Here is a 13,430-nt window from a genome sequence, read left to right as displayed (position 1 = left end):
ATTTGAGGCCTTCAAAAGCTCACTGGCTGGTTGGGTTCTTAAGGAAAAGAGACAAGAAAAGAGAAAGAAGGTGTCAAAAATAGAAACTTTGATCTGCCCTCTAACAGACCATTAAGGACAAAGTTTATATTTTTGACATTAAGTACCCTGGGAACAGAGAGAGAGAGAAAAGGAGGGAGAGGATTGGAGGATACCAGGGTTCACAGAGAGAAACAGAACCAGAGTGAGAAAGGAATTGGGGGCTAATGGTCTGTGGGATACTGGCATATTAGTTATTTAAAGTGGCAGCCATGGTTGAATTCCCCATTATACAACTAACCTCCATAAGCAACCGTCCTGCATCTGCTGCAGTGGTTCCTTATTCTGCAGCTATTCTTGGTGACATGGTATAAGCTCTACATCCCTTGCAAACATTTTAAAGATGTGAAGTGATTCAGCATTATTGGGTAAAAATTTGGCTCTGGCTGGATTCCTATTTCCTGTGTGGAAATATTAGCTTATTGCATATTAGAGGTGAAGATCTTTGCCCGAACCTGACGGGATCCGACGGGTTCGGGCTTAATTTCTATTATTTTTCACGGGCTCGGGCCGGGCTCGGGCCGGGCTCGGGCTTGCGCTTCGGGCTGCATGGTGTATATGAGCGGTCAGGTGATGCGTTTCGATTGGCGTGAAAATGGATCCTGAGGAGGTGAAACGGAGGCTGGTCTCTGGAGGACTTAATTCTTAAATTTAATAATGTTCCAACTTCCAAGTGGCCTATAGCCTCCTGTATTCTTGAATAAATGATGTTAAAAAATGTATAAATGACTCATTTTTTACGAAAGACAAAGGAGCTGTGTGCGTGCGGCGCAGTCTCTTTTTTCTTTCTCTCCCTTTTCCGCCGAGTGGTGCGGTGTGAAGCGCGTGTCCGCGCTATTCTCTGACACTCTAATGATGCTTGATAGACGGCCTTTACAGTCGGGCTGTAAACGGGTTCGGGCTTCTAAAAAGCTGTCAATCAAAATGTACGGGTCGGGCTCGGGCCGAACTCTGTCGGGCTCGGGCCTTTTCGGGCCGTACTTTTACGGCCCGATTACAGCTCTATTGCATATTCAGTCAAGTGCCAGGTGCTAATAGCGGCAACACACTTTTCCTGTGCTGCAGTTAGTTTTGGTCTCAGTTGGTGTGTTTTTTATGACTAATGAGCAGTTTTTTATGTCTTTGATCATTTCTCTTTTGAATCACACCATAGGCATTTGATGTTATGCTTCTGTAGCTCAAATTAATTATGAATTATTGTTGCATATTATCATGATTTCTTAGCATGATACTTCACCACCCTCACACATGCTTACATGTTTATTTTGCCTAACAGATTCTGAACACATAGAGACGGTTTAACCTTTTTCGCATTCAGATTACTGTATTCCTGTTGCGTGTTATCGGTTACTCCCTTTCCATTTTTCAGCGCTAAAATAAATGATCCATGGGACTGTTCAGTATTCTAGTGTGAGACCCTTCGCCAGACATGATGATGGCTCCTTTGGGACTTTGAGGGAGATTGAAAAGACTGTTGAGAGGCATTTTGGCCTGGAAGCTAAAAATAAAAAGTGACATTCATGATACTGCTCTGAGAGAGGTGGAGAGACAGAGAAATGCAGACATGTGGGTGTGCTTTGCATATGTGCATGTATGCAAGCCTGTGCCCATGATTTCATGTGCATGTTTCCAGCTTTATGTGTGTGTGTGTGTGTGTGTGTGTGTGTGTGTGTGTGTGCGTGCGTGCGTGCGTGTGTGCGTGCGTGTCTGTGCATGTGCCTGACAAAGTGAATAACTTCTTGACAGGTCTATGGCATGTTAAAGGATGTGTGGTGGTTTACAGTTTCAGGTTAGAGCAGTCGAACAAAGAACACATGGCTTTCAATCTGATATTTCATCATGTGTTCGCATACAATATGCAATGTGTATGTAAAAAGGAAACACCGGCTGACTTACAGGTCTGTGGTGTGTTCGGGGATGTGTGGAGGTACACGGGTCAGTTTGAGATTGGAGCAGTCGACCACTGTGCCTTCACAGCGACATTTCTCTGGACAAACCAGATCCTGGAAACACTCCCCACTCAGACGACTACGATAGTCCTCCTGACCTGTAGAGGAAAGAGCGAGGGAAAGACCAAAAGGCAGAGAAAGCGAGATGGGAGACACAGAAAAACAGGGAGGGGGCACAGACAAAAGGATTGACAGCAGGTCGAAAGGGAAGGGAAGAAAAATAGCCAGGTAAATGAAGTCAACAGAGGAAGTAGGAGACAGAAAGAAAAAAAAAAAAAGATGGAGGGCAAGAGAGAAAGACAAGACCAGAGAGAAAGAAAGTTCTCCACGTTAGACTCTGTAGGTTTTTAAGACAAATGTTGTCCCATAAGACCAGATTTAAAGATGTTCCTATGTAAACCTTATAATGAAGGACAATATGTTATCCCAATAACTACACAACCAATAGTAAAATGTGCTTTTTTATTTAACAACTTCTGTTATTTAAATATAATGTGAGCAGATATTATTTATGATCGCCAGTGCCTGTGGACCAGAGCTGGTTTTCATCATGCAGCACTTATATTTGTGCACCACAAACACGCTTTATAGTTCTCATGGTTATCATTACCTCGCTCTCTTTTTTTTCAACCTCACTTGTCTATCTGTTCTGCGTCAATTTTACCTTTTCTGTTTTTCACTACTCTCCTATCAGACTGCTTTTTATATTGGCACAGACTACTTGTTCTTTCATTCTCTGTCTCCACTCTCTCCTGGCACACACCCTTTATGGCTCATATGCTTTCTGCTCGTCGTTAAAGAACTAAGAGCACCTTTTGAGGGGTCATTTGCAATGAACAACCTTGATCTGAAGCCGGAAAAAGATCACTGCTCTTTGAATTATGTCAATCTGTTGGGAAAATTGGCTGATTAGCTCCTTTCAGTGGCAGAATATATGATATCTCTGGGTGGTCACAAACCTTGTTGTTTGGCAAGTTGACCGAGAGAGCAAAGGAGCGAGCAAGAAAAGAAAGGGAAGGCAGAGGAAAGAAGGACAGAATATGGAAACCTGTATAACAGTATTAGCTTTATTTTTTTCTTTAAAGTTCCTCAGTTGGAGCAGTAAAGGGTGAAGCGGTCTTTACAGAGGTGGGTGGGATCACTCATACTAGGCACTGAAGCTCTGCCCGCAGACAGTGGAGGCAGGTGTACAGGTGTGGCCAGACCAGATTTTGCCAGATGAAAAGCAGGTGAGACATAGTGTGGGTATGGTTGTGAACATAAACTGCAGGAACTATGGCGAGGAGGCTAACAACAGCAGTCCACAATATTGTACATTTTTCAACTTCTTATCAAACACTTAATTGTCAGTAACCTCTGTCATTGTCCTGCACTCGCTACAGCCAAGCAGCATCCCTCTCTCTTGCAGCATGTATTATTTTGCCATGCATTAATACAAACAAGAATTAACACAAAATTACGTGAGTGAGAGTTCAATCCCACCGCTCTCTCTAAGTGGCCAGACATTGGAAAGCCTTGGGAATTAACATGTCAAAGTTTAATCTGATTAAAGCAGAAGCAAGACCGTCTAGCCCTGTTTTCCTGTGGTAAAGGAAAAAGTAGGAGAATCTGTTAAGAAAATTTAGCTAAAATATATGCTGGCAGTTCATTCGTGGTGGATATGGGTGTTTATAAATGTCTTCAGTTATTTATATTTTTCACTGATTGAAATATTTTGATGTTAGATTGATGTTACCTATTGATGCCCATTTATTTCAACCACAGTTAGAGTCCCATGTATCAGAAGCCCTACACATAAATGCAAACAAACAAGGTAAAATATTTAGCCCTTCATTTTTGCTCCAAGGCGTGTGTTTGGCTGGGAGAGGCAGGTGGGTGTGTGCTCGGCGGTCCCTGGCGCTTGACGGAACCATGTGATGCCACAGTAGGCGGGGCCACATGGTTAGATCAAGCACAAGAGACAGCTGCACGAACCAATCAGAATGCAGGTCCACACAGGAGGAAGTTGGGGCAACAGAGAGCTGCACCAATCAGTCAGGGGGGCAGGGTCCATACAGCATAGGAGAGGCAACAGACAGCTGCAGATCCACACAGGAAGGGGATGGGACCAGAGAACTTCCCACCAATAGCGAAAATGTCCACACAGGTCCAGAGAAGAAGAGGAGATGCAAGGAGAGGCATGGGACTACAGACAGCAAGGGCTGAAGCAAAGAGGACAGCCATAACCAGCTTCAGGAGCATTTGTAATCTAGCTATCTTGATTAGCTCCATGGGCAGAGCACAACCATTAAGGCTTGCTTACCACTGAGACCACCCATGCTAAAAATGTATCACATGTACTCGTGATACTGCAAACCACATTGGCACAATCGTAGAAAGGGAAATCTCGTGTCACTAAATGGCCGGTCTTACCGACTGTGATGATTTTCCAAATATTTTGTGTGATTTTTGTTTCATCTGCTGTTGCATGTTTGCTTGTGTCTAGTTGTGTCTGTGTGAACTCATCTCCTACCTGTGCACCTGAACTTCTTGCCTTTAACCTGGCTGATGCGCTTGTTGGCCAGTCTTCTGGGGTGGCTGCAACGGGCTCCACTGGTCTCAATAGGGTTGTCAAACAGGTAGTCTGCCAGCCACTTCAGGTGACAGTCACACATAAAGGGATTCTGGGCCAGATGACTGAGAGGGAGAGAGAAAGATGAGGACAGCACAGTTACTTCAGTTGCCTCAGTTGTCATGTGTTTTAGTAATACTTTGCAACATGTGTCAAACTCAAGGCCCGTGGGCCAAATCCGGCCCCTCGCAAGTTTGTATCCATTTCGTTTCACAATAGATTTTGGCCCGCCTAGCTGTACGCAGAAACCAAAAAGACGTAATTATGTGACACTCAAAGCAGAATTTGGCAGATTTGCTGACTTTGAGAGAGTTATCATATTTAGGCTGTGAAACAGGTTGCTGTAACAAATGTAATCATTGTTTTGCTTGATTTGCAAAACTCTATGATGGCTACGGAACTTTTTTTAGGGCTCTATGTCGACATAACTGTAAGTGAGAAAAATTCCTGAGTCCTAAAAACCTATCATAGCTTTTACATTTGTTGATCCAAACTGTTGATGCTGGTGTCTTTCCTTGGCAAAAATCCTCTAGCATACAGTGAGGTATTTTTATGTTTCAAGCAGCAGAAACAGTGATTAGAACGAACAACTGTACAGTTATCATTAACACCAATAGCCTTAATTGATTAACCAGAGAAAAGAAAAAGCACCACATACAGATACTTTAAATCAATCAAAAGTATTGTACACACTGCTTGTTTAAAAAGCAATCTAAACATCACAGTGATGAATGTGTAGTCCTAAGCACGTTGGCCTCTTTCCTCTGTCTGTCTGGATAATCATCTTTAAAAATCAATGTATAACTAAATGGGTCAAAACTAGGGCTGCAATGAACGATTATTTCAATTATCTTTTAATAGGCTTGATTAATTGTTTTGTCTATGAAATGTTAAAAGAAATAGTGAAAAATTAGTTAATTATAACTTAATATAAATTAACTAATTTTGTCCAAAACCTTTAAATATATTCAATTACCTGTTATATATTACAACGAAAAACTAGCTAGGCCATGAAATATGGCATCTTTTAATGCAAAACTATAGAAACGATAAACCAATTATCAAAATAGTTGCAGATTAATTTAAATTGTTGCAGCTGGGTTAATGAAAAACTCCTAAAAACCTGACAATACTTACAGAGTCTTGATGGAGCGCAGCGGGGCGAACAGTCCTTTGCTGATCGTTTGCAGTTTGTTGTCGTACAGCGACAGCAGGTTGAGGTTCTGCAGATCTTGGAAGGTGTTGACTCTCAAACAGTTAATTTTGTTGGCATTCAGCAGCCTGGAACACAAGCAACAGCCATTTGTATTTGTTTCACTTATTTAGTTCATGTATTATCTCTGTGCACAACACAAACAAAACATAAACACATAATTTGTTTTTCCCAGATGCAGCTCTACTGGAAAACAACTACTTTTCTCCTCTTCTCTTCTTCTTCTTCTTCTTCTTCTTCTCCCTCTTTCTTCCCCAGTCCCTCCCTATAGTCTTTTTTGACCCTCTCCACACAGTCACGATAAAATATCTTGTTTTGATGGGAGAGACAGAAGGTGAGGGGAGAAATAGAGGAAGAGAGGAGATAGAAAAATGGGGATGTCTCACTCGAGACTGTGACAGGACAAGCAAAATGTAATTTTGAGTGACACAGATATAGAATTAAGTGAAAGAGGCTTGCAGGCAAAATGGAGGAGAGTGAGAAAGGGAAATGAGTAATGTGATAGAATGATTAAGTAAATGACAGGAAAGGTTTGCACCTCCACCCTTTCCTCCATCTCTCTCTTCCATATCTGCACTTCATTAGCTAATATAGCCAAGTTGACAGCTTTTTGCCTGTACTTACTTCTACCTTTTGTTTTTCCACCTCTTTTCAGTCTCATTCTCGATCTGTTTACTCTTTTATCACACAAACAATCTTTTTTATCATTCTTTGTCCCTCTCACACTCTTCACTCTTTCTTCTCTCTTTCTTTATCTGACTGGTGACTAACTTAGTGCTTGCTCGGTACAGCAGCTCAGCCTAATCATCCGAAGTCATCCTAACGAATGCCTACACTGGCACAACCCTGGTACACACACACACACACACACACACACACACACACACACACACACACACGCACGTATAGGCAGATACACGCACACACATGCTGCTCTGCGACATATCCACGCCTCATTAGGCAGCTCACAAGGGGGAACTAATTTCTTGAAACTGCACCAGTAAAACAAAGCAGCGCAGACAATATAAACAGCAGACCGGTTGCTATACAAAGCAATAAACACATCTTTGTCATGGAAGCTTGACATACTGCTTTATTCCCCAGACTCCCCCAATTATTACACTATATGGGAGAATACTAGCATCTTGAAATTCGTGACTTTTCTTCTGTCAGTGGCGAAATATTAAAAGACGTCTTCCCTCCCAACGCTTGCTGAGCGAGCGCCAACACCCGCAGGCGGTGTCTTTGTGGGGTTGACCAATAATGTGGCAAGACATGAGAGGTACATGCTTTTCCAATCAGGAGATACTGAATATTAATGTCACCTTATATACACTAATTTCATATCTCTCTCACTAGGTTTTCTTCACTTTCTTTTCTAATCGTATCTGCATTTATGTTTCTTCATATCTGTGTTCTTCCTCATGTCTCTCTCTCTCTCTTTCTCTTCTCTCTTTCTCTTCTCTCTCTATATCTCTCTCTCACTATGCACCATGCATCCCAATGATCCACCTAAGTCTCTAAAAGGTGTTTGTGGGTTAGATTCACTCATCGTCATTCGCTTTGCTTCGCTTCACTTTACGATGGAAAAGCCCAGAACATTAGCTGTTTCTGCAGTGGACTGCGGCATTTGCAAGGACCATATGCCACATACAGTACCAATGTAGCCGTTTTAGGAGTCTACATTTTTACTGCTTGCTGAACCTCTGCTGCAGTTTGAACCTGTGCCCATGAGGAATTATTCACAATTAATAGTTTTCCTCCTAGTAGACAGTAAATGTTAGAAAAACCTTTACAGTTTTTATTACATTGCATCAATTTGGTTCATGTTGACCATTTAATAAAGACTTTTCTGTATATACACACACACACACACACACACACACACACACACACACAATGCAGGACAGATGGAGGATTAATGCATGAAAGGGGGATTCTACTATAGTTGCTACTGTGTAACAGTGATGATTATCAAGATTTTCTCTTTCTCATAAAATTACCACCACACTGTATATTGAAGCACATAAAATTGGCCTTAGCTGTGATCATGGTCCAAAGGTAATTTACTGTGGATATGACTCTCTGATGCCATGTCACCAAATTATCTTAATCAGGTAACATTAAGTACAACACAAATACAGCCGAACCTTCTTACCATCATGATGCCCAAGTCGGAGCCAACATAATGGCAATATTAAGGATAAGAATCTAATGCATACTGTAAATTATGCTACACAGCAGTTATATTCCTTGCTGATAAATCACATGCAATAATAGCATTTGAGTGTGTAGGCTGTTCTTTATTTTAAATTTCATCCATTTTCTAAAGGAAACTGGACCAGACTTGCAAAAATCCACGACAATACAGTGTTACCTGGGAAGTTCATACCATATTTATGTGTATGATATTCTTTTGTTTACTGAATGTAATGGATTTCATTGTTTTGTGGGGGGGACCACACACATTCACACAGGTACACACATAACAACAGACCACACAGACAGTACTTACAGTAGCTGCAGGGAAACCAGTCCATCAAACAATCCCTTGGGCAGCTCTGTGATCTTGTTGCCGTACAACACCCTACACAGGAGAGTCAAAACATAATTTAGGTTACAGTGTTTACAAGGCTGTCCTTGTCCATGTTGAGACTTACGTGGTCTAAAGCTGGCTGCGAAGCACAGTAAATACTTTGTTGTTTTGTGGACATTATTCTTGCTCTAATCTGCCACTGGAGAGGGGCACTGTTCTGCATCCTACAGTATGGTATTTATATATATATTCCAGTGCAGTGCAAATTCTAACTTTTTTTGTCATTTCGGCACTACCTGTAAGTCTTTTCTACCTAAGCACACATCGTTGGACCATTTATTTGATAACTGAAAACTGAAATCATGATAGAGATGAGCAATTTAATTCACTTGAGCAATTTTATACTTTGCTATCACACCTCAGCTAGCCCCAGAAGTTGCAGAAGTCGTGCCTCTCAGTGACATTCCTGTTCAACTGACTCGGTGTGTGTTCACCAGAGTTCACCTTGTCTACCCCTTCTTGTCTGTCTGTCTCATTTTCATGCTCCAGATTGATTTAAATTAAACTGTCCTTCATGTTCTTATCACATTCACCCTCAGACACACGCACACACACACATACACACACACACACACACACACACACACACACACGTTTGTGTGTGTGTGTGTGTGTGTGTGTTGCATGTTCGTGTCATACTTACAGTGAGGTGAGTGAGCGGAGGCCGCTGAAAGCGTCATCAGCAATGTCAGAAATCTGGTTCTTACTCAAGTCACTGGGGAGAGAGAGAGAGAGAGAGAGAGAGAGAGAGAGAGAGAGAGAGAGAGAGAGAGAGAGAAGAGATAACTGCATTACTGTAATACACAGTAATGGGGTTCATTCTCTGTGTCCTAGAACTGTCTGACAAATGATCATGGGAGAATACATCAGCAGAGGTCAAGGCAAGGGGACAGGAGTAAAAAGAGGAAAGTATGAAGGGCTGCATGTATAAGTCAATGAGAGAGAGGGAGTGATGGACAGAGTGAGGGAAAGAAGTGAAGCGACAGGAGAGAGAGCATGGAAGAGAGAGAGAGAAACTGGAAGTAGTGGCATGTTAAGTGCAGTTTGTGTCATTTACTTCCACCGCTGTAAGATATATTATTTAACACTTCTGTGGAGGTTAAAACTCCACACACCCTGTGTGTGTGTGTGTGTGTGTGTGTGTGTGTGTGTGTGTGTGTGTGTGTGTGTGTGTGTGTGTGCGTGTGGGTGGGTGGTTGGGCGGCTAACCTTACAACCTTGCACAAGTCTGCAAGTGTGGCATTTTCCGCCATTTGCATTATAATGTCATTTTTCACCCATGAATTTTATGTCTGTGGGTGTATGTAAAAGAGACAAGAAGAGATGAACTGTGTGAGAGTATGAGTGTGTTTGTGTGTGTGGGCAGGCTGGTTTGGACTTCAGATTGATATGAATATGCCCTCCTTTTGACTATAGCTCACAGTATATGTTATAGACATCAGTAAGTCATTATGCGTCTGTTAATTACAGTTGTTAATTGTATGATTGCCAACTGTGTACATGTGTACGTATATGTGTGTGGTTGAGACTGTGTATGCAGTTTTAGCCAGACAGACTTACATTCTCTTGAGCTTCTTGTAGACAGAAAAGGCTCCTGCTGGGACACTTTTAATTAAGTTCTGCTCCAAGCGACTGAGAGAGAGAGAGAGAGAGAGAGAGAGAGAGAGAGAGAGAGAGAGAAGGGAGGGGGGTGAGAAAATAGGGAGTTAGATCTTTAACAGTCCCTTTGTATTAATTCAACAAGCACATTACCCCTAAAACATACAATGAGACAATTTGAATTCAACTTCAACATTAGACTATAAATTAACTGTATTGCTTTTTGATGCTGAATTTTCCCAAGGACAGAAAATAAATTGGTTATCATGAAGTCAGTCAAGCACAAGTGCACAAAAAGATCAAAAGGTGGCTGTTCCAATCAACATCTACACAATATTTCTGCAGGTCGGTCAACGCTTTGCAGCAGGGGCCAGTCAAGATCACTGAGAAACGAAGGGGTTGAATTTTGAAGCTCAGCAGAGCTTACATGGGACCAACATGAGAATCAGAGCAACCAAAAGCTGGACTGGGGACCACAATTGTTCAGTAAGACTCTGGTCAAAATTATTCATTAGGTGCAGCAATGTAGATAAATGTCACCAATGGCAGAGACTGACAACTACAAGCTAACTGGCAACATCAAACTTGCTGTCACTCAACCACAGCAAAATACAGGTTTCAGTGCACAATTTGCACATGGGGCAATTGGTTTAACTGTAACTGACAGCAGTATATTAACAATTTCTTGTTACCAATCATAATTTCTCCTTCTTTCAATATTTCATATACTCCTTTGATGGAGCCACAACACTCTCTTCTTAAGATGCAGACAGACTGTATTTGTGAACACATTAGATTCCTCAACTTTTTCAGGCTAAGGGCCAAAGGGAATTTATTTCATCTCTTCAAATGGCAGATTGCAGACTCATTACACCATTCTGGTAGTGTTCTATCAATTATCATGCGGGGAGCCATCAGAACTAGGCACAAAGCCCTCTTTTGGGGAAATGTACTGTAGTTTAGTTTCTGCTCTCCTGATGGCCTAGGCAACACATTTATCTATGTAGCTCATGCTTTCTCCATCCCTCCTTGTGAAAGTAGTAGTAGAAATGGAGAGGAGTCAGAGGAGGAGATGAGAATAAAAGGTCATGGTGTGTAGCATGAAATTACAGAAAATGAAAGAAAGAAGTGGGAAATTAGGAGTGGAGAAATCAGAGGAGTGGCAAAGAGTGGACAACAGAGGAGAGGAGAGAAAAAATCTAGAGGAGAAGGAGGAGGATGCAGTGAGGTCCCAAGGCCAGCCACAGGGTCAGCTGTCAGAATGATAAATGGGAACTAATCCACCCTTCTTCTTCCTCTACTCCTCCTCTTCAGACCCCACCCTCTCCTGCTCTTGACCTCCACCCTCCATCCCTCTCTTTCTCTTTTCTTTACTATTCTCCCATGATAGAAATTGTGATAGAAATCTATCTATCTATCTATCTATCTATCTATCTATCTATCTATCTATCTATCTATCTATCTATCTATCTTTGTCTTGTATCACTGTTCGTCTTTAACCACTGTTAGTCACTTTGCGGTAAATACGACCAATATACTTCATGACATTTACACTATGTTTACACCCACTTGTGACTGCCACCCTGTAACTGTGTTTTTAAAATGAAATGCATTCTTGGCTCATGTCCCATTCTGAATCCCCACACCTCACGCCCCTGGCAAGCCACAACACCTTACTTCTACTGAGGGGTCAAAATAAATCAAAGATGTACTGATATTGACAGAGACAATCTGCACACACAACAAGTAACAAATTATATCTGGGGGATTTAAAACAAGGTTGAGTCAAAGACATTTAGAGGCTCAATATCAAAGGATGTATTAAAGGAAATACATTTTAAGAGGCAATATCAAAAATCAATAAGGTGAGGCGGCGATTAAAGTAAATGGCAACTGAAACAGGAGATGGGTTTGGCAGGTGAGCATGTTCACAATGGGATGAGTGTGTGCAGACATGCACAGAGAGACAGATACACACACACACACACACACACACACACACAAACACAGTGGTCCGTGTCACCAGCATACAGAAAGATGACTTTGTCCCTATTGGAGGACTGACAGTACATCATCCTATTATACTATATTGTTTCTGTCTGCAGCAACATCATTTATTAAAATGGATCAAATGCTAATTCTGTTTGTGTGACTCCAAGATTTACAGTAATCAGATATGTTATGGTGCCTGTGGCACTGCATGTATGTGTGTGTGCTTGACCTTCCCAGAATGTGAGTGTACCTGTAATTTGTGCCCAAGTACGTACTTTGTTTGCGCATATAAAACTGGTGTGTCTGCACATTTGCGTGTACATTGGTGTGTATGTGTGTGTGAATCTATTACTTATGCTGGGGAGGTATAGCGATATTGGCATAGCGTTGCGGGGGAGAATACTCCCTTACTCAAAGAGCAATCAACCAGCTGTCCTCTGTACGAACAAACAGGGTACAACGATCAATACGGATATTAAACACGTCCCACTGTGGTGTATGTGTGTTTAAATGTGTGTAAGAGACAGAAAGGAGGAGGGAGATAGAAGAATAAATGTGTGTAAGCGATAGAAAGGAGGAGGGAGATAGAAGAGGAGGCAAAGTGTATGAGTATGTAAAAAAAAAAGGTTTTGCTGCAATCTCAAACAAGATACCATTGCAAATCTCACAGTCTGCCACAGATTGGGTTACATGTAAGGTCTAGTTCATGGTGAAGTGTCAAAGCATCCAAAGATCAACTGTGAAACTGTGTAAAGTGAAACTGAGTGTACTGTGTGTTTGTGAGCAAAAGTGTGTGTGTGTGTGTGTGTGTGTGTGTGTGTGTGTGTGTGTGTGTGTGTGTGTGTGTGTTTGGATGAAGTATTATAAGGTTTACTTTTTTTTCAAAGGGGATATTGCTATTTTTAATCTTATAAATACTTCAAAATGCCTCCTTCAGTAGACTAGAACAGCATTTCTCAACCTAACCTTTTTCAGGCATGGCACCCTTTAAAATCTCAAGTCATCCCCTAAAATGTGTTAAAAACTATGGTATATGGTATAGCAGAATACAGTTTTAAATAGGTCAACACATGATAACTATACTAACTAACAAAAATACAAGTGTGAAAAGACATTTAAAGGTAACAGAAATGATGTGTAAAATGTGCTTTGCATGTCACACGTAGTATTTAAGTAAAATGAAGCAGTCTTACATTTCCACGATGCCCTCAGGGAGGTTAGCTGGTATTTCAGTGAGGCCTTTACGACGACAGTCCACAATGTTGTTGTTACAGCTGCAGCTGGGTGGACACACGGCTACCAGAGGAACACAAGCCCTCGACTCTGTCTGTGCTGGACCTGTAGACAGCAATATACAGATTTCACATAAAACATCACACAGAGATTGGCTTT

The 13,430-nt window shown here is 41.6% G+C and overlaps 1 protein-coding gene across 1 annotated transcript in view; it reads right to left on the bottom strand.

Annotated features, from left to right (window-relative positions):
• Positions 1-13,430, bottom strand: part of slit3 (slit homolog 3 (Drosophila)) — a 240,956-nt gene that overhangs the window by 46,617 nt on the left and 180,909 nt on the right. Inside the window, exons 9-15 of the mRNA XM_028589367.1 lie at positions 13,232-13,376; positions 10,008-10,079; positions 9,091-9,162; positions 8,367-8,438; positions 5,776-5,919; positions 4,540-4,703; positions 1,975-2,125 (exon numbers count right to left, since the gene is read on the bottom strand). Of these exons, the coding sequence (XP_028445168.1) occupies positions 1,975-2,125; positions 4,540-4,703; positions 5,776-5,919; positions 8,367-8,438; positions 9,091-9,162; positions 10,008-10,079; positions 13,232-13,376 (820 nt within the window). The remainder of the gene's footprint in view (positions 1-1,974; positions 2,126-4,539; positions 4,704-5,775; positions 5,920-8,366; positions 8,439-9,090; positions 9,163-10,007; positions 10,080-13,231; positions 13,377-13,430) is intronic.

The sequence above is a fragment of the Perca flavescens genome, chromosome 10 (assembly GCF_004354835.1).
Source record: "Perca flavescens isolate YP-PL-M2 chromosome 10, PFLA_1.0, whole genome shotgun sequence".
Classification (NCBI taxonomy): domain Eukaryota; kingdom Metazoa; phylum Chordata; class Actinopteri; order Perciformes; family Percidae; genus Perca; species Perca flavescens.
Note: the sequence above shows the minus strand (reverse complement) of the source record. Positions and strands in the feature narration are given on the sequence as shown.